This window comes from Mobula hypostoma, chromosome 13 (assembly GCF_963921235.1).
Source record: "Mobula hypostoma chromosome 13, sMobHyp1.1, whole genome shotgun sequence".
NCBI lineage: Eukaryota > Metazoa > Chordata > Chondrichthyes > Myliobatiformes > Myliobatidae > Mobula > Mobula hypostoma.
The window spans coordinates 16,502,209-16,524,073 of NC_086109.1; the positions used below are offsets into that span (position 1 = coordinate 16,502,209).

Here is a 21,865-nt window from a genome sequence, read left to right on the forward strand (position 1 = left end):
GGTGGAAGAATGTTTCAAATTTCCAGCATTCTCAGTTACAGATTTACAGTGCTCCAGAGACCATTGTGCCACCTCACGTTGTGTGTACCAAGTTTCTGTCAGCACCACCAGCCAGTGAGTGACACAAGACATTGTGTGGATGCTGGAAATCATGAACAATACGCACCAAATGCTCGAGGAATTCAACCGGCCAGGCAGCACCTGTGGAAGGAAGTGAGCAGTTGACGTTTCTGGCCGAGACGTATTGAAGTCCCGATGAAGGGTTTCAACACCAAATGTCAACTGGTCGTTTGAATTTCAGTCCATAGACTTTTTCTGACTGAGGGAAAGCTCTCCAGTCTAATCACATCTTCCAGTCACCGGATGGACAGACTCATCAAGTATTTGTCTAAGGTCTATTTCAATATCTTCAGGCTTTACCAGCTTTTGGGGTTGTGAGTTTCATACTCTGACTGAACATCATTTTCTTCATCTCCTATCAGACCCTGGTTTTGTGATTATTCCGCCAATCAAAATTGCTTTTCTGAGGCCTGACAGGACATATTAGGTCTCACCCAAAACCTTCTTTGTTCCAAAAAAAGCAACTGGTTTATCCGATTCTTGCTTAGAGCTACCGTTTTCCAGTCCTAGCATCATTTTTGTAAATCTCCTCTGTATTTGATACAGTGTGATCACCTTGTTCCTGTAATGTGATGTGCAGACTGTGCACAGTGCTGAACCTGAGGCTTGATTAGGTTGTATGACATGGTCTGTTCCTTGTCTAAAAAGTAGAACACTTGTTAACTTCCTTCCTGCCCAGCTGATCTGACCATCTACCTCACCCTGAGTTTAAAGCCCACCACTGACCACCGAACCAATTTACATGTTATTCAGAATCAGAAATGGGTTTAATATAACCGGCGTATGTTGTGAAATGTGTTGTCTTTGTAGCAGCCGTACAGTGAAGCACGTTTGCACAAATAATCTAAGGTGTTCAACGGAAATGTGAAACAATACAGTCATAGTTCCCCGGCACCTCTTCTGTGTGCTTTGTCCATTACGGTAACAGAGTCTTTCAGTACAGAAACAGGCACTTTGGCTCATCACATCTATGCTCTTCATCAAACATACATTTGATAATCCTACTTTACTCTTCCCAGAACATATCAACTCCCCACTTCCCAGATTCTAGCACCCACCTCCGCACAGGGGACAATTTACAGAGGACATTTATTTGGAATGTGGCTGGGAAGCAGAACAACCAGAGGAAACCCAAGAAGTCACAGAGTAGAGCATAGATTCCACACAGACAGCGCCCAAGGTCAGGACTTCAGTTTTCCAGAGATAATCCTGGCAGATCAGCAAATTTTACGCTTCCCTCTGTAAGAACGGTTGCAAAATGAGGTCAGAGAACTAAAGCAAGAAGAAAATGAAAATTGAATAAAGGTGGAGGTTAGGATGGGGGAGTGAGGTGGAATCACTGCTTATCATTTAAACCAGCTTTGTCATGTTAGATTGAATATCCAACTAAAATAATTCTGTTAACTATTGATGTGTTACATTGAAGTTGCAAGGTATTCAGTCGCAGAGCTGACTGACAGTCCTCTTGTTCTTTCTGAATATTTAAAATCTCTGCCTTTTCGTAGGCCCGATGGAGCAAGTACAGGCTGTAACCAAGGGGAACTAAAGGCATGGTGCCACATTCTAAAATCTCAGGAAGGCTATTGGTCAGAATAAATTTGCAAAGGAAGGAACATAGCTAGGATTTTGGAAAAGGGGAAGGTTTTACAGGGCAGCTTAAAAGAACTAACTTTTAGGGAGGGTATTTTGAAACTTGGACTTCAGGTATGTGACATATGGCTGATACTGCTGGGGTGAAGGATGTCATGGTCCCAAGAAACCTGGATTGGAGGAGGGTGGAAACCTCAGTCTGTTGGTCTGGAGAAAATAGTAAAGCAAAGCAAGAATTGAGATCGTGGGATTTGACAAAAAAGAAGAGGAGCTTTAATAGCAAGGTGTTCGGGAAACAAGGTCAGTAGATGAACATGAGCACCTTAACATTTCGAGTGCGTGCGCAGTTTCACTTGATTATAAGGGAGACTGAGCAGCTGGTAGGCAGCCTGTCCTCCGTTGTTCTGATCCAGTTAGACAACTTTGGATCACTTATCCTTTATTTTAATAAACTTCTTTTGATTTCCAAAGCAACTTTTGTACCAATGCTTAGCCTTCCTCTGTTGCCATCTAGCAAGAACAAGTTGCAAACCTCCTTCTGGCTGGCTGGGGGAAATTGAGGTCTGCAAACCAGACAGAGGGCTGAAAAGGGGAGAGTTAGCCGAGGCTAAACTAGGATGGGGCATAAATTACATCCTGTTCTTATGTACAGTCATTTCCTATTACTGCGCCAAGCACAGTATATCGGGAGGGAGTGGATGTTAGAGACAAAGTTCTGGATCCCACTAAGGAAGGATGCATTAAAGGGAGTGAAGTGTCACCTTACCAGGCTAATATCTGAATGCCAATGGGCAAATAATGAGAAGAGACTTCCAAAAACAGGCATTATATTGCTGTGAATGTATGTTAAGGGGTAAAGATCACAGTTTATAAGAGAATTGGAAATGATACAGTTGTTGGAATAATATATATTTCCATTAACTGGAGAGGCTAGAACTGGGGGGGGGGGGGCGGGTGGCGCAGAATCCAAACATTAGGCCCACGCCTTTCAGGAAGTTAGTCGGGTTGCTACCTGTGCACCTTAATGATCAACTCTTTGATTTTCTGCCAACTCCACCTTCTACTCAGAACTCTCCCACACCACAATATATTTACCACAAAAAAAGTGGCCAAAGGAACTGAAGAAAAAGCATTTCTCACAATTCCTCAATACCTTTCTCCTGAGCTTTTTCAAGACAGTTCCCAGGAAATTGATTCCTGGTAATTCTGGACAATTCTGGAAGTAAAATTGTGAAATGCATTAGAGTACACTCAAGGGAATGGAAGGTCTGCTTCTGTTCCCAGTGTAATGCAATTGATCAAACACCAACCATTAACAATGAGAATATTTGCATACTTAGTATTATATTAATAGCTATTTGATTTGTACAAATTACAAAGGAGGCCATTTACCACATTATGCCTGTGCTGGTCCTTTGACAGATCTGAACATGTTGTCCCCTCCCCAATAACTCCTAAGATTTTTACTTTTAAAGAAGTCCTTTTTGGGAAATTACAGAATCTGCTTCCATCATCATTTCAGACAATCTTTCTTCTAGGCAGCCTCTAGCCTTCAGGTGACAGCGTTTTGCTGAGTGAGGCAAAGTTTCCTCCATCACCTCTGTTTCCAGGAAACGTTCTCCACCAAGCCCAGCAGATGACTTTGTAGTTGTGTTGCCTGTGTGGTGAAACATGTCAGTTGCATAGATGAATTCATTCAAATATGGTGTGTGAGGCCTTTCCATTTTCCATCAGATACCATAGTATTCCTGTAGTAAGCTACAGAGAGAGGAAAGAAGTCACAGAGTAGCGAAGATATAAATTTCCATGTGAGATTTCAGTAGGCAACTTCACCCAAAGTACTAACCTCATGTTGTATCGTACTTCTGTCTGTGCTAATTTTCTGTTGTAGCTGTGTTACAAGATCTGTATGCAATAGTAACATCCACAAGTCCAGTATCTTAATCATTTATCTTAGCCCCTTGAGCTGTGGGTTATCATTACTAAAAAGTATGACCCGCCTTCTGTTTATGCTCCCGCCACCTGAAGCATGAACAGAAGAATAAAACATTATCAGCTCTTCCGAATACACGGTGCGTAGTTTTGCCCACGATCACTGAATCCAATGCAGAAACCTCAGTGAGACTGAGATTATAAATGTCCCCTTGGTTGGAGTGGGGAATTGATCATTTGATTGTCCACTCTCTGCTACCGCAACAAATGCATGCAGTGAGTGTTGGATAGGCTGAATTGGGCTGACCTGTGTAACTAAATGAACAGATGGTCTATGCTGATTTTTAGAACTGTGCAATGTGATAATGCTCAAGTTTAAGTCTATTGTCAGGTGCATAAATATACAAGGTATAAATGCCATGGAATTACCTTTTTACAGCAGTAACATGATCAAGATAAACATGTTAACATAAACCTAAGTTAACATATCATGCAGAAACAGAGACAGCACGGTAGTTAAATTCACTGAGTAGTAATTCACCAGTCTAAGGTTAAGTCCCACCGTAGCAGTAGTGGATTTAAAATTTGGTTTTAATGTGGAATTTAAAAAAGAACTGGTAATGTGAAATGGTGCCCACAGAACCATTGGATTATTATACACTCAAAAGTCACTTTATTTGGTACACCTGTACACCTGCTTGTTAATCCGAATATCTAATACAGGGGACTGTACTGGCTTCCTCCCTGTTGACCCTGAACACCTTGTGCTTTGGATACAACACTGAGTCATGCCATCTGCAGAAATTCTCCAATGACTTAGCAATAGTTGGGTGTATAATGGGTGGATGGGAGAATGAATACAGGACCCTGATGGAGGGTTTTGTCAAATGGTGCAAGCTGAATCATTTGCAGCTCAACTTCAGTAACACAAAAGAGATGGTGATGAACTTTAGAAAAGACTATGCCTGCACTGCTCCCTGTTACTGTTGATGGTGAGGACGTGGATGTGGTGAGGACCTACAAGTAACTGGGGGAGCACCTGGATGACAGACTTGAGTGGAGCACCAACACAGAAGCTGTGTGCAAGAAGTGCCAGAGTTGCCTCTACTTCTTCAGGAGATTGAGGTCCTTTGGAGTATGCAGGCCTCTCCTGCACATGCTCTACTAGTCTGTTGTCACCAGTACAATCTTCTATGCTTTGGAGTGCTGGGGCAATGGCATCAACACAGGTGATGCTGACAGGTACGGTAAACTGATTAGAAAGGCTGGCTGTGTTATAGAAGTCAAACTGGACACACTGGAGCACAAAATAATCTGCAGATGCTGGGGTCAAAGCAACACTCACAACACGCTGGAGGAACTCAGCAGGTCAGGCAGCATTCGTGGAAAAGATCGGTCGACGTTTCGGGCCGGAACCCTTCGTCAGGACTGTAGAGGGAAGGGGCAGAGGCCCTATAAAGAAGGTGGGGGGAGGGTGGGAAGGAGAAGGCTGGTAGATTCCAGGTGAAAAACCAGTAAGGGGAAAGGATAAAGGGGTGGGGAGGGGAGGCAGGGAGGTGATAGGCAGGAAAGGTGAAGAAAGAATAGGGGAAAACACAATGGGTAGTAGAAGGAGGCGGAACCATGAGGGAGGTGATAGGCAGCTGGGGGAGGGGGCAGAGTGACATAGGGATAGTGGAAGGGAGGAGAGAGAACTACTGGAAGTTGGAGAATTCTATGTTCATACCAAGGGGCTGGAGACTACCTAGACGGTATATGAGGTGTTGCTCCTCCAACCTGAGTTTAGCCTCATCATGGCAGTAGAGGAGGCCATGTATGGACACACTGGAGGCTGTGGTAGACCAAAGGACCCTATGGAAAATCCTGGCAATTCTGGACAATGTTTCTCAACCTCTGGATATCCCCTTTGCTGAACAGAGGAGCACTTTTAGTTATAGACTAAGACAACAGCACTGCTCCAAAGAGCTCTTTATGAGATCATTCTTACCCTTGGTCATTAGACTCTATAATGGATCACCCTATAGCCGGAGACATGATGATCCCCTTCTGTTAGACTGTTTGAGGTAACTTATTTTCTATTATTTCTTATTTCTCTTCTAATATTTGTTATCTGTGCACTTGTAATGCTACTGTGACAGGGTAATTTCCCTTAGGATCCATATATCTATCCATCTAATCAGCAAATCATATGGTAGCAACTCGAAGTATGAAAGTGTGCAGGCATGGTCAAGAGGTTCATTTGTTGTTCAGACCAAATGTCAGAATGGGGAAGAATTGTGATCTAAGTGACCATGGAATGATTGTAGGTGCCATATGGGATGGTGTGAGTAACTCAGAAACTGCTGATCTACAGGGATTTTAATGCACAGCAGTCTCTAGAGTTTACCAAGAATGGTGAGAGAAACAAAAAAACAACACTCAGTAAGCGGCAGTTCTGTTAATGTAAGAGTTGAGAGAATGGCCAGACTGGTTCAAGTTGACAGGAAGGTGACAGTAACTCAAATAACCACGCGTTGTAATAATGGTGTGCAGAAGAGCACAGCACATCGAACCTTGAAGTGGATGGGCTACAGCAGCAGAAGGCCACAGACGTACACTCAATAGCCACGTTATCAGATACAGGAGGTACCTAATAAAGAGGTCACTGAGTGCATAACCTCCCTCTAGGTTGACCAATGTGCTTCAGCGATGGAAATCTGCTGACTTGACCCAATCTAGTGATAGGTCACTCCAGACTTTGCTGAAGTGGCCTAGCAAATCAGAGTCTGTCCAGGGAAAATTGTGCAATGGCAACTAATGCCCTAATCTGGATACACGAATGCATAAGTATGTGGGCTATGGATGAATGAACTGCACCCATTGGGCTATTAAGCCTTTAAAAAGGGATGGAACTTGATGGAGATACGGACTTTTCTTGCTGTGGTCTGGTTAGTGTATCTATCCTTAACAAAGGATTGTTGGTCTGGCTTGTGGAGTGAAGAGCGATAAGCTATCTCCAAGTTGCTTGACTGGCATAAACTCTCATTGCTGATTGGATGGGCTCCCCCTCCATTTGACAAAATGTCCAAGCCATGAGCAATCCACACTGCATCACCCTGCATAAGATAATAAAGGAAGATAGTGAAGAGGGTGGATCTCCCAAAGACAAAATGAGGAAGAAAAATCAACCGAAAGACTGAGTCAATGTCTCAAGTACAGGAGATGCCTTATGCAGATAGAAATATATTGTATTGCTCACCTGTTTCATCGATGTCTGGTCTTTCTAACGGGCATAAAACATAACTTTGCAATATTTCACCGAGGAGTCTATATTTATCCTATTCCCAACACTACTAAAACACATTGTGTAGTCATTAACATATTAGAACATACATCAGTTACAGGCCCTTTGGCCCACCCTGTCTGTGCTGACCAAGATGCCAATCTAAGTAATCCCTCCTACTTGTACATGGCCTGTATGCCTCTGTTGCCTGCAGATAATGTGTTTATCTAACTACCTGTTAAAATATTGCTATCATATCTGCTTTCACCACCTTCCCTGGTACTGTTTTCCAGGAACCTATATTCTTTAAAAACAATCTTGTCTTTTGTATCTTTAAACTTTCCACATCTTACCTTAAGTCTATGCCCCCTGGTAAGTGAAGTTTCCATCCTATGAGAAGGACCGACTGTTTACCCGATTTGCATCTCATTATTTTATGTACTTGCCTCAGGTCACCTCTCATGCTCTGAAGAAAATCCTAGCTTGTCTAACCGCTCTCTGTATAGCTAATACATCCTAATCCAGGCAACATCTAAAGCTTCCACATTTGGACTATAGTGTGACACACAATAGTTCAAATGTGACCTAACCCCCCCCCCCCCAGGTTTTAATACATCTAAGGATTTGAAGGCTCAAAGTACATTCATTATCAAAGTACGCGTACAGAATACAACTCTAAAGTCATCCTCCCACCGGCAACCACGAAACAATGAAACACTATGGAACTCATTCAAGAAAACATCAAACTCCAACACACAAAAAATGAGCAAACTGCACAAATGGCAAAAGGCAAGAGGACAACACATAGAATATCAAACATCAAACCAAGAGTCCAGTAGTGTTCAGTAGTTCAGAGCCTTTTGTATTGGATTTGGATTTGAAACCTATATAGTTCAATAGCAATCATCCTAATAATTATTCGGACAGCCTTCTTGAATGAGTTTCTGCCTGTTGCCAATTTAACTGATTGCTATGTATATTCATTTTCAGCTCGCCCTGTCACTGAACAGATTCCAAAGTTCATGGTACCAGAAGGGACATCAAGCAGCAGAATCATTCTACGAGAAGAGGACCTGTTACTGGAATGTATTGCATCAGGAGTGTATGTAAAGCCAAGGCTCTAGCCATCTTGTAAAGTCACTGACTGGGTGTGAGAATTGGACTTCATTCCTATAAAACAGAAAGAGAAAATGCTGTGAGCACTAGTCCAGTCAGGGAAGAGAACCAGAGTTCACGTTCAAGATTGAAGCCCCTTGTCAGGAAGAGGATAAAGAAGCTTGTTAAGCTGCGAGAAGAGAGTTGGGGAGGAGGGGGAGTTGTCTCCGATCGGTTATAACCGGGGTGAGCATGGCGATAAACTGTAAACAGGGTTATCTGATCAGTGAGTGAAGAGGGCAGTGAGAGGGTGAGCAGCATGTACAAAATGCTGGAAGCTCAAAAACGTCTTCAAAGCCTCTTTTCCAGTCCTGATGGAGGGTCTCAGTCCGACATGTCACCTGTTAATACCCCGCCATAGATGCTGCCTTATCTGCTTGGTGCATGTAGGTCTGCTCTTGTAGACCAGGCCATCGGGGCCTGAGCAGCTTGTACAAAGTGTTTGGAATTAGGAAGCTGCTTCATCCAATAAACAACACCTCCAGCCTTGGTTTTTAGCGCTCAGATCTCTTTATACCTTATACTTTATTGTCACCAAACAATTGATACTAGAACGTACAATCATCACAGCGATATTTGATGCTGCACTCCCCGCTCCCTGGATTACAAATATTAAATATTAAAAATAGTAAAAATTAAATTAAAATTAAATATAAGCTCACAAACAACTACCGCATCTGGCTCAGATGCACAATGCTACCCCCGACACTCTAAATGTAGGAATTCTTTAAAGTTAAGCCAGGTTCCCTTCAATCCACCTCCAGTTAATTCTGCTGGAACTCGGCAGGTCAGGCGGCATCTATGGAGACGAATAAAGGGTTCACGTTTTGGAACATGACCCTTCATTGGCCCAAAACATCGACTGTTATTTCTCTTCATACTGCAGATGCTGCCTGACCCATTGAGTTCCTTCAGCATTTTGTGTGTGTTACTCTGGATTTCCAGCATCTGCAGAACCTCTTGTGTTCCAATTAATTTTGCTTTGTTTTCTTTTCAGGCCCACGCCAGATATCATTTGGTACAAGAAAGGTGGTGAGTTGCCGTGGCCAAAAGTGCGAATGGAAAACTTCAACAAGACGCTAAGGATCATGAATGTCTCAGAGGAGAACTCGGGCGAGTATTTCTGCCTGGCATCCAATAAGATGGGGAGCATTAGGCACACCATCACAGTGAGAGTAAAAGGTGTGGACTCTGTTCAATTCTCCACTGCCACATTCAGCCTATCTCTCCCACCCTCTCTTTCCATCCCACCAAGTATTATGTTTACTTTGAAGTCTTCCTTTTCCCTGAATTGTATTTAATACAGTAATACATTATACAAAAACTATAAAGAACTGTTAGGCAAACAACAGGAATTCTGCAGATGCTGGAAATTCAAGCAACACACATCAAAGTTGCTGGTGAACGCAGCAGGCCAAGCAGCATCTATAGGAAGAGGCGCAGTCGACGTTTCAGGCCGAGACCCTTCGTCCTGACGAAGGGTCTCGGCCTGAAACGTCGACTGCGCCTCTTCCTATAGATGCTGCTTGGCCTGCTGCGTTCACCAGCAACTTTGATGTGAAGAACTGTTAGGTGCAGGACTTGAATATATCCAGAACAAAGAAACAGGCAGGAAGATCATTGTGGGCACTGCCCACTCTGTAAACTTCCTTTTCCAAAAGCTCCCTTCTGGGAAGTTCTGTAGGACTATTAAAATAAAAATTTCCTGCCATCTTAAAAATTTCATCCTCAGTCAGTTAATCTGATCAGCCATTCTCGTTCTCCCCCTACCCCATCCCCATCACTGCACTGTAGAAGCTTCAAACCATATTTTATAATGATTCAACACACACAAAATGCTTGAGGAACTCAGCAGGCCAGGTAGCTCCTCAGCTTTTTCTCTCCAGTCCTGCTTGAAGGGTTCGGCCCGAAACGTCGACTGTACTTTTTTCCATAGATGCTGCCTGGCCTGTTGAGTTCCTCCAGCATTTTGTGTGTGTTGCTTAGATTTCCAGCATCTGCAGATTTTCTCTTGTTTGTGATTTTATAATGATGTTTATATTGTAAATGCATGCTGGTATTTATTTATGCACATCTTATTCCATATATGTCTGTTAACCACTAAATTTATTTGCTCTTTTTTAGATAATTCTTTATTCCATAAAATTGTTCAATGTTTTTGTTTCTATGTTGCATGTTTCACCTTGACCAATACACCGCAGCACATTCCAAATACGTGCAAATATATTTCGCCAAAAAAAGTTGTTTCTATATCCTTGATAACTGCTCGTGTAGACCTCTGCCATTAAGTAGGATCATGGCTGATCCTATAAACAGCACTTTCCTTCAATCTTTTAATTCCAGCACAACCAAAGGCTCTCATCCCCTGTCTTTCATTGCAGTGTTTTGAGTAAGCAGAGTGTTAATCCAGCAGAATAACCATTTTAAGATTTATGAGACTCCTCCAAACAATAAGTGGTTTTAACTGTTACGAGGGTCTGAATTCCCAGCAAAACCCTAATGTTTATCCCTTCTGAGAGGCACAGAGTTGTATACCAGTGCAACGTTTCCAATGAGACAGATAATTACTGGCCAATGCATTTATCAGCATGCTAGGTATGATTTAATGGCTATTGATTTCCCCTTTACAGAGCTTTTGCCCTGAGAAATATCATATTTGGCACAACCTCAAGAAGCACTCTTTAAAGGGATCTGTAGTGGGTTTAGCCATGTTCCAATCAAACTTGAGTGCAGTTTATTCTAATGAAACATTTGATGCTAATACATAGATTTGGATTGTTTAATCTGTCATTTGTTTAATAAGTTTGTATTTATCTGCTAATTTTCGAAGCTGCTCCATATTGGCTGAATGAACCCCAGAACCTGGTGCTAGCTCCTGGGGAGTATGGCAGACTGCTGTGCCGGGCCAATGGGAATCCCAAGCCCAATATCCAGTGGATGGTTAATGGCGAGCCCATAGAAAGTGAGTCAATGATTGCAGTGCCATCCTTGTACACGTCACATATAGACCATTGTTTCTCTGTTGGGTCCTATGAAATTTTCAAGTCAAGGTGAGTATATTGTCATGTGCACAAGTACGGTGAGGTACAAGTACAAAGAAAAACTTGCTTTCAGCAGGTACATAGGTTTGGACAAAGCACAGAACATAAATTTACATGAATGCAATATAAATTGGTATGCATTTAGGAGGGGAATTTAATATAATTAAAGCATTGTATAGTATAATGTAGTGGAGTTTGAGTAAGCAAAACTTACAGGAGCTTCAGACAAGCCATAAACTCTAACAGCAAGGAACTCCCTCCCTGCTCATGTTACTTACATACACCTATCTACTGCCTGTTACACCGCCGGCGTTTAGGGCAGCAATGAAGTCCTCCATCTCTGGCAGTGTTTGGAGCTTCCTTCATCGTGTCAGTAGCTCGATTTTCACTACTGTTGGTCATGAAAGTTCCAGGTGGAGACTCAGGAATAACGTCGCACTCAGATGTAGGAGGATTCTTCATTGCTGTTTCCATAACAGCTTTGTTTTTACCGGTCAGGGTTGTTAGCCCTGAGCTGAGCCCCCGCATCTGGAGGACCAGTAGACCCCTCTTTGTCTGACCTCTTCCCTTTGACCTGTTTGATATGAGCAACCCTACCAAAAGCCAAAGCATAAAGCCCTGACTCCAGCAAACATAGCTCGCCAGGTCATTAAGGCACGCAAACCTCCAAACCATGACGAGGTCGTGGTCCTCTTGAAGGAGATACGCATGGGTGGAGGTCTTATTTTCTCTGACCATAGAACTTACATTATAGTATTCAAATACATACTTCTCATCGTGAGCAGCTTTTCACGCTTCATATTCTGGGATACAAGGGAGTATCTGAGAGAATATGAATTAAACAATGACACATTTATCTCTCTTTCACTGAAGAGGTTCGTCAGAATCTGAATCGAGATGTCTCTGGGGACACAATCATCTTCCGAGAGGCACAGATTGGAACCAGTGCCGTGTACCAGTGCAATGCTTCCAACGAGCACGGATACTTACTGGCCAATGCATTTGTCAGCGTGCTAGGTACGACTTAATGGCTATTGATTTCTCTTTTACGATGTTTCTTGAGTGGAAAATGTTTGGCTGCTGCCAGAGAAAGTGGCAAATGCAGGTACAATTACATATATAAAATACATTTCGACAGGTACATAGACAAGTAAGGTTTAAAGCAGAGATTCCCAGCCTGGGGTCCATGGACAAAGTTCCATGGCATAATAAAGTTTGGGAACCCCTGGTTTAGAGGAATATGGGCCAAACACAGACAAATGGGACGAGCTGGACAGGCAACTTGTTTGGCATGAATGAATTGAGTCAAGGGGCTGGCTTCTGTGCTGATTTAACTCCATGACTAATGTCATATAATAGTGGTGCCAATGGTTTAGATTTCACATCAGGAGTTGTAAGCGTTAGATCAACAAATGCTGCCACAAATGTTTCAGAATGGAACTAATTAAACCCAACTGCATGTGTTCAGTGTAAGTAAGGAGCTTCTCAATTGGTTTAGGGAATAACATTTTTTCTGAAGATAGCAGAAGGTCTTTGACTCCCCCAACCTCCAGGCCACACTCACACATACACCATCCTCTTCTCCCCTCTCCCGTGACCCATGGCCCGTGAGCTAGGCATGCATTCTATCCAGTCGTCTCTAATTGCTCCACAAAGGCAGAGCTCACAAAGGAAAGGCTGTTCAGTGCTGTTGTTCATTTACCTTCTACATCCTGGAGCAATGAATATATGTAACCTTTCACTGAGGGCAGTTGTTCTTTATTTAAACTGCATGCACAGTGCATTGTTACAAACACTCAGTGGCCAATTTATTAGGTACCTCCTATACCTAATAAAGTGGCCACTGAGTGTATGTTCATGGTCTCCTGCTGCTGTAGCCCATCCACTTCAAGGTTCAATGTGTTGTGTGTCCATAGATGCTCTTCTGCCCACCACTGTTGTTGTGCGTGGTTATTTAAATTTCTGTTGCTCTCCTGTCAGCTTGAACCAGTCTGGCCATTCTCCTCTGACCTCTCTCATAAACAAGGCATTTTTGCCTTCAGAACTGCTATTCACTGGATTTTTTTGTTTTCCGCACTGTTCTCAGTAAACTCTAGAGGCCGTCGTGCATGAAAACCCTAAGAGATCAGCAATTTCTGAGATGCTCAAACCACCTCTTGGGCACCAACAATTATTCCATGGTCATGAGAAAAAGAAAATAAATCACTCATAAGTTAGCAAGATTTTATTCATTTGGCCATATATACTTACCTGGCAGGGGAGAGCCTGTGATCAGAAAGGTCATTCTCCCAGGATGAGGCTATCCTATTGCATTTTTTGTGTGCCGATGCCTGTTGGAGAGACCATGATCGGAAAGATAGTTCTCCAAGGACTGCACTATGTGTCTGCTGATGCCTGCAATGTCCACAAATGCAGTTTACTCAACTGCAAAATTTGTGGTGGTGGGGCACAAGCTGCATTCGTGCTGATGTCAGCATAGTAACATAGAAGGATGTGATGGTAGTGTAGCAGTTAGCGCAATCATTTTACAGCGGCAGAAATCACTGATTTGTGTTTGATTCCTGCCGTTGTCTGGAAGGATTTTGAATGCTCTCCTGTGACTGCTTGGGTTTCCTCTGGGTGCTCTGGTTTCCTCCCACATTCCAAAGATGTACAAGTTAGGGTTAGTAATTTGTGGGCTTCCTGTATTGCCACCGGAAGCATGGAGACACTTGCGGGCTGACCCCGGCGTAATCTGTGGATTGTGTTGGCCGTTGACTCGAAATGACGCAATTCACTGTGTGTTTCAATGTTTCAGAATCAGTTTTATTATCACCGGCATGTGTCGTGAAATTCAATGTACATGTGACAAATAAAGCTGAATCTTCTTCAGTGGTGAAGAACGGTGTTCGGCACCATCCACCTGTGTTTGACCGGCCTTCCTCTCCCTCTTGCTAGTGCTGTCGGAGGAAAGTGCAGGAGTTTTGGGATCCTCTGTGACAGGATTGATCAGCAAGGCTGTGGACTCATTTTGCGGTCGTGTTGCATGTGTTTCTGGATGCTGGTTACTTTTTTGCTGATTTTGAGTGGTTTGTTCAGGGTGATGGATGCAGACTGGGGGTGTTTTGGCCAGGAATGGCCCTGTGGCCTACATTGGCTAGCAGCATGGCGCTGAACTGAATTGTACTGAATACCACTGGACTCCTGATGTTTGATATTCCATATATTGTTCACTCACTTTCTGCAGTTTGCACAATTTGTTCTTTTTTTCATGCATTGGGTGTTTGATGTTTTCTTGAACAGGTTCCATGGTGCTTTTTTATTTTGTGGCTGCCTGTGGGAGGACTAATCTCAGAGTTGTATTCTGATACATACTTTGATAATAAATGTACTTTGAATCTTTATAATCTTCTTCAGTTATCATATTCTCTAATATGATCCATTCACAGTCAAAGACTAGGTCTGCAAAGACACTGAATGCAAGAATATCTATGTTGAAAGGACACTCCATGACGCTAACTTCTACATGCGTTCAGGAAGTTTGACATGGGCAGCTGATGGAATTTCTTTGTTTACAGATGTAAAACCCAGAATTCTTTCCAAACAAAACCAGATCATCAAGGTGATTGAAAATAACCGGACGCAGCTCGAGTGCAGGTTCTTTGGCTCACCAATCCCCATCCTGCGATGGTAAGGAGCAGCTTACTGAACTGTCAATCAGTATTACATTCTAGTTGTAGAATCGATATAGAAACACACCATTCAGTCCATCAGCTCATGTTCTATATAAGCTTCTTCCAAACTTTATTCATCTAATCTAGCCTTCTGTTTCTCCATATGGGTTTATCCGTTTTGCCCTTGAATCCATCCAGGCCATTCCACGTTGAACGCAGTTTGAGTCGATGCAGTGGAGGTTTAGGTGGAGAATTCTAGATATGATGGGAGATTGTCTAGGCTTTATCTCTCTAGAACACAAGATCCTGGGAGAGATTTAACTGGGCTAAATAAAATTACCAATGTTTTAGTTAGTTAGTTTCATTCCCTCCCTCCCTTCCTCCCTGCAATCCCCCAATTTAATCCTAGCCCAATCACAGGACAATTTAAAATGGACAATTAACCTACCAATTGGTACGTCTTTGGACTGTGGGAGGAAACCGGAGCATCTGGAGGAAACCCGCGTGGTCACACAGTGAACATAGAAACTCCTTACAGGCAGAGGCGGGAATTGAACCAGGGTTGCTGGTACTGTAAAGCGCCATGCTAACCACTACACTATCATGCCACCCTAATTATTGTCGTTCAAGTGTACACACGTATATAGCTAAACGAAACGTCCCTCTAGGACCAAGGTACAAGACAAAGTACATGCATCACATACAGTACATAAAATTAACACGATATAAAGTGTTGAGTATAGGAGTTGGGATGTTATGGGGAGGTTGTATAAGACATTGGTGAGGCCAAATTTGGAGTATTGTGTACAGTTCTGATCACCTAACTATAGGAAAGGATATCAGTAAGATTGAAAGAGTGCAGATAAGATTTACTAGGATATTGCCGGGTCTTCAGGAGTTGAGTTACAGGGAAAGATTGAACAGGTTAGGAATTTATTCCTTGGAGCATAGAAGAATGAAGGGAGATTTGATAGAGGTTTACAAAATTATGTGGGGTATAGACACTTAGAGGAGGAGAGATAATTACGAGAGGACACGGCTTTAGGGTGAAAGGGGAAAGGTTTAAGGGGAACATTAGGGGGAACTTCTTCACTCAAAGCATGGTGGGAGTGTGGAACGAGCTGCCATCTGACGTGGTAAATGAGGGCTCACTCTTAAGTTTTAAGAATAAATTGGATAGGTACATGGATGGGAGAGGTCTGGAGGGTTATGGACTGGATGCAGGTCAATGGGACTAGTGGAATAATGTTTCAGCACAGACTAGAAGGGCCAAATGGCCTGTTTTCTGTGCTGTAGTGTTGTATGGTTCTATATTAACAGATAATAAAACATTTGTAGATGTACAAGTTGACATAAAGTCCATTGACGACATATAGTTGCATAAATATACAACAGTAAAATGCTACTGGCACCATCATAAGTCATGTGTACTGGATGGGAGCAGAGTGTTTAGAAGTCTCAGATTCTGGGGGAAAGACACTGTTACCCAGCCTAACAGCCCTTGTTCTTACACTGTGGTACCTTCTGCCTGATGGTAGGAGATCAAAGAGATTGTGGGACGGATGGGCGGGGTCCTTGACAATGCTGAGGGCGCTGCGAATGTGCTACTTCTGGTATACGTCCTGGATGGGGAGCCTCTTGAGCAGGACTCCTACCATTAACCAAAGGGTCCGTGGACCCCAGGTTGGGAACCCCTGCTAAAATTGCGATAGTTGGGGAATTAGAGGGAAAAAAGGGATCGTGAAGAGTAAGTTTATTGGTCTGGGTGGGGGATATTCCCAAATTGGCATTGGCCTCTGTGTGGATCCATTCTCCCACATGGATTTGGGTGGGATGCAGCACATAAATATTCTATTAGACACAGTGGGACACCCAGCATGAGTCAAACTGTCTTTCTCTGTGTTTCATTGCTCATCACCTTGTACCATTAATTGAAGTTCCGTTCTCTCTCTGAAGTGGCTCTTTTATGATTTGAGGTTTAAGGATGGACAGGGCAATAATCTTTATGGTGGGAACTACATCATCCACGACAACGGCACTTTGGAGCTGCGTCGGGCTCGGAAGTCAGATGAGGGAACCTACACTTGCATAGCAACCAACACATTGGGAAAGGCAGAGAACAGGCTGCGGCTGGAAGTCAAAGGTAAGGTTTGTTGTGCAATGCAGCAAAGACTCTTGTCACCTTTAGAGCAATTTGACACAAAATTTGTTTTCCTTTTTGAACGATGAATTCTCCATTTTCTGTTCACCTGCTCTCCTTTGTCCCTGGTCTCTCTCCTGATCCACCCAGTTCTTCCTACATTCACCTCAGCTCCCTCTCATCACCCATTGCATCTGACCATCATTCGCACACTCGTCCTACTGGGTACCCTCCTCCCACTGTTCCCATTCACTCTACCTACCTCCTCGCTTGATTCCATGCTCCGCCCTCCCCTCCTATCAAATTCCATCATCTGTAACCTCTTTGCCATCTCCACCAATCAGCTCTCAGCTTCTATTTACACTCTCTTCCCCTCCATCCACCTATCACTTGTTAGCTCTTGTTCCACCACATCCCTCCGCCTTTATATACTGGCCATCTCCCCTCTTACCTTTCAGTCCTGATGAAGAGTCTTGACCCGAAACGTTGAATGTCCACTTCCCTCCATAGACGCTGCCTGACCCACCGATTTCCTCCAGCATCTTTGTGTTGCTTGTATTTCACTTGTCTGTCTTTAATATAGAACCAACAAGGATTATAAAGGCCCCAGAATCCATTGCAGTTAAGAGATCACATGCTGCCAGATTTGACTGTAAAGTGAGGCACGATCCAACGTTGCGACTGAAGGTAACCTGGCTGAAAGACGACAAAGTTCTCTCCTTACCATGGAGGTGAGTGCTGAATCCTCCTGGCCGCCATCATCTTCACGTTGGTATGGTGCATCTGCTGACCCGATCCATTCCCGGGTACCTGGAACTACGGCACAGATTGTTCACTCATTTTCATTTACTTTTAAGGCTCGTGGTTAGATCATAAGAGATAGGAGCAGTATTAGGCGATTCAGCCCATCGAATGTGCGCCACCAATCAGTCACCCCTAAAGGTTAATTTGCAGGTCAAATCAATGATGAGGAAACCAAATGGAATGTTAACATTCATTACGAGAGGATTAGATTATAAAAGCAAGGTATGTAATGTTGAGACTTTATAAGGCACTGGTGAGGCCTCGCTTGGAGCATTGTGAGCAGTTTTAGGCCTTTGAGAAAGGATATGTTGACATTGGAAAGGGTTCAAAGGAGGTTCATGAAAATGATTCTGGGATTCAAAAGCTTATCATATGAGAAGCATTTGATGGCTCTGGGCCTGTACTCACTGGAATTTAGAAGAATGGGGGAGGGGGTAATCTCATTAAAACCTATCGAATGTTGAAAGGCCTCACTGGAGTGAATGTAGAGAGGAAGTTTCCTTTGGTGGGGGAGTCTAAGACCAGAGGACACAGCTTCAGGTTAGAGGGACGTCCATTTAGAACGGAGATGAGGAGGAATTTCTGTGGAATTTGTTGCCACAGGCAGCTGGGGAGGCCAATTCACTGGCTATATTTAAGGCAGAGGCTGATAGATTCTTGAATAGTCAGGGCATGAAGGGATACAGGGAGAAGGCAAAAGATTGGGGTTGAGAGGGAAATGGATCAGCCATGATGAAATGGCAGAACAGACTCAATGAGCCAAAGGACCTAATTCTACTCCTATATCTCATGGTTTTATTTATTTTCCTCAACCCCATTCTTACTGTGACTCTGTTTTTTACCATTCGAGAACCTATCAATTTGGAGAAGAATGAAGTGGACGTTTCAGGCCTACATTCATCCTCACCTGGCTTAACCAATCACCTTTCAGCTTGTACTCCTTCCCCTCCGCCCACCTTCTTATTTTGGCTTCTTCCTTCTTCCCTTCCAGTTCTGATGAAGGGTCTCAGCCTGAAATGTCGATTCTTTATTCTTCTCCACAGATGCTGCCTGACGTATTGTGAGTTCCTCCAGCATTTTGTGTGTGTTACTCTAGATTTTCATCATCTGCAGGATCTCAATACTCAGAGTACAAAGTCAACTTTAATGAAAACAGGAATTGCTAGAAACAGTCATCAGATTAAACTGCCTGTGTGGGAAGAGAAAGAGTTAATGTTTCAGCTTGAAGGCCCAATGTCAGTTTTGTTGTTCAACATTTTATGTTAGTTCTCTTTCCTTTTCCACAGAAGTGGCCCCACCTGCTGAGTATTTTCAGTTTTTTTTTTAAATTTTAGATTTGCAGCATCTGGACTTTTTTTGCTTTCAACTCTGCCTAGCTGCAGGGTGGCATTAATGTCCAAGTCTTCATCCATGGAAAATAAAGTGCACGACAACCATTGAAGGGTGGGGCCTACTGCCACTGTCGAAGGGTGGAGCCTACTGCCACTGTTGTAAATTTGGAAAACCAGTTCCAATGGCACCAGAGAATTGATAACCGGTCAACTGAATCCAGGCGCAGAAAGGTGACCACCTTTCTCCTTTTAAAAGGAATCTGAGGGGATCTTCTTCACTCAAAGCGTAGTGCGAGTGTGAAACAAACTGCCTACAGAAGTGGTAGATATGGGACTGATTACAGCATTTAAAAGAAGCTCGGATAGGTACATGGATGAGAGATGTATAGAGGGCTTTGGTCCAGCCACAGGCAAATGGACTAGAAAGAAGACTAGTTTGGAATGGACTAGATGGGCCAAAGGGCCTTTCTTAGTGCTGCAATACTCTGTGGCTGCACGTGCCTCATCAGATTCGATCAACATCTCATTGATGTGGGAAAGATACTCACTAAGATGAGACAGTCACACACAGGGATGCCATCTCCTGATTTGGATGCACCATACTTAATCAGGTTGGGCCACACCCTTGGTGATCTCAGTCAGACTCTTGTTGGGAATGAATTCTCTGTGCGTGACTGTCCCATCTTAGTAAGCATCTTCCCCATATCAGAGGAGCTGATTGAATCTGAGAGGGCACTTAAGGTCATAGAGTACTACAGTACAGAAGGAGGCCCTTTGGGGCCTACTCCATCCTGACCTGCTCTTCTTCCTACTCCCATCTACCCGCACTGGGACCATAGCTCTCCTTACCCATCTCATCCATGTACCTATCCAAACTTCTCTTCAACATACAGTTGAACCTGCTTCCTCTGGTTCGCTGGAAAGAGTCAGATCCTCAAACATTTAGGTCCAAACCTTAACCCCAGTGGCCCATATGGGCCAGTGCATGGGTGTGGACTAGTACTTTAAGGAAAGAATAAAAGGAAATGACAAGACCATGTTTAATTTCAGGGCAAAGGAAGATGAGGACTCTTTAACGATCATCAATGTGTCTGAGCGAGATGAAGGAACCTACACCTGTGTAGCCCGCACAGACCTGGACAGAGATTCAGCCAAGGCACGTCTCACTGTTCTAGGTAAATTTAATGATCTTGTTGGTTCTGCAGTTCCAAGTCACCAAATGGGAAATGAAGTGGATTAATCAATTATTTAAGGGGAATCTGAGATGCATTACGAATAAACTCCTGTTGGGCTTCCAGATGGGTACAGGAATCATTTACAACCGACGAGTCAATGACAAATTCTGCCATCTCCTTCAGGGATGATGACTGGTAAGACTGATCTGGTGGTGCTTCCCTGTTGTCCATCCCCCCGATTGGTTAGTCCTCATCCAATCAGGTTTCCACTCTCCCACCTTGTTTACAATCGAATTCCAGTTCTTACTTAAAGTGAGACCTTCATCTTTGTTTAAATTGTTTTCCTCTAGTTTTACTTCAATGCCTTCCTTTACCAGGTGGTCCCAAATGCCAGTGGTGTGGCACAGTAGTTTTGTGCCGTCTAGCTCAATCCTATGGCCATTGCTAATACCATGTTCTGCTACTGCCGATTTCTCCAGGAAACTCAAATGGATACACCTCCTGTGCTCCCAAAACTGCAGACAAAGATCTCGCTCTATGTAAGAACGGAATTCAATTGTAAACTAGGTGGGAGAGCAGAAACCTGATTGGGTGAGGACTAACCAATCAGGAAGGACAAACAACAGGGGTATAAATACACTGGACTAGATATGCTTAAGCATCATCCCTGAAGAAGATGGCAGAGTTTGTCATCAAAATGTCAGTCATAATCGATACCTGTATCTGACTGAAAGCCCGAGAAGAGTTTATTCGTCTTTTACGCTGGGAAAGGAGTAGATCCTTAACAATGAGATACATTAAGTCCTCGTGTTTGTCCATCAAAGTTCAGCAGCTCAGGCAAAATAAATAACTTTAAATGATGGACAGCCATGAAGACTAAGGCACAGTGACCTTTGCTTCAGAAGTGCTCATCTGATTTAAAAGTTCTTTCCATGAAAACTCACCCAAAATAATTTCAGTGCTGTTTTACTCTAGTACTGAAATCTTTCATATAGGCCAGTATACCTCTTGCCTTCCTAACTGCACGGTGTGCTTTCAGTTATTCAAATACATGTACATGGACACCAGCTGAACACTAGCACCAGTCCATCTCTCACCAATTATCTTACCAAACTGGTACATGTTTTTCCACAGATATTCTATCTTCCCTTCCTTTGTCCATTGATCAAGTCTGTCCATATTTCCCTGAAGCCTCTCTCCAACCTCCTTACATTCCCAATATTGCCAGCCAACCTCACATGTACACTGGTATCCAAATCCAAATCATTTATATTGTGATCAATTGAGGGTCCAGCAGCAATCCCCAGGCACAACCACCTAATGTGCAAATTACTTTATTATTTCCGCTCCATTTTCTGACATTTAACCAATGCTCAATCATCACTATATGTTACTCTCAATACTGTGTGCTCTAATTTTGTTTAATAAACTTGAAGATTAACTAACACTAACAGATTATTTCAGAACACATGAGATCCCCTATTAGAAGATGCAAGTAAGTTAATATCAAGGATGAACTAAGTTCCTTTGTTCCATCAACTATCAAGTCTTTAAATTAGGAACGGATGGTAAGTGGGTTGGTGCATATCATGATGTCATTGTGACAAATACTGAGTTGTGACATCCTTAATTTACAGAATCCAAACCAAACTAAACTAGTGC

The 21,865-nt window shown here is 43.2% G+C and overlaps 1 protein-coding gene and 1 pseudogene across 1 annotated transcript in view; both read left to right on the forward strand.

Moving 5' to 3' along the window:
• Positions 1 to 21,865, forward strand: part of nfasca (neurofascin homolog (chicken) a) — a 167,856-nt gene that overhangs the window by 85,894 nt on the left and 60,097 nt on the right. Inside the window, exons 9-16 of the mRNA XM_063065364.1 lie at positions 7,895 to 8,006; positions 9,057 to 9,241; positions 10,890 to 11,021; positions 11,974 to 12,117; positions 14,658 to 14,769; positions 16,730 to 16,896; positions 17,477 to 17,624; positions 20,079 to 20,203. Coding sequence (XP_062921434.1) covers positions 7,895 to 8,006; positions 9,057 to 9,241; positions 10,890 to 11,021; positions 11,974 to 12,117; positions 14,658 to 14,769; positions 16,730 to 16,896; positions 17,477 to 17,624; positions 20,079 to 20,203 — 1,125 coding nt within the window. The remainder of the gene's footprint in view (positions 1 to 7,894; positions 8,007 to 9,056; positions 9,242 to 10,889; positions 11,022 to 11,973; positions 12,118 to 14,657; positions 14,770 to 16,729; positions 16,897 to 17,476; positions 17,625 to 20,078; positions 20,204 to 21,865) is intronic.
• On the forward strand, positions 13,343 to 13,574 carry LOC134356026 (U1 spliceosomal RNA; annotated as a pseudogene).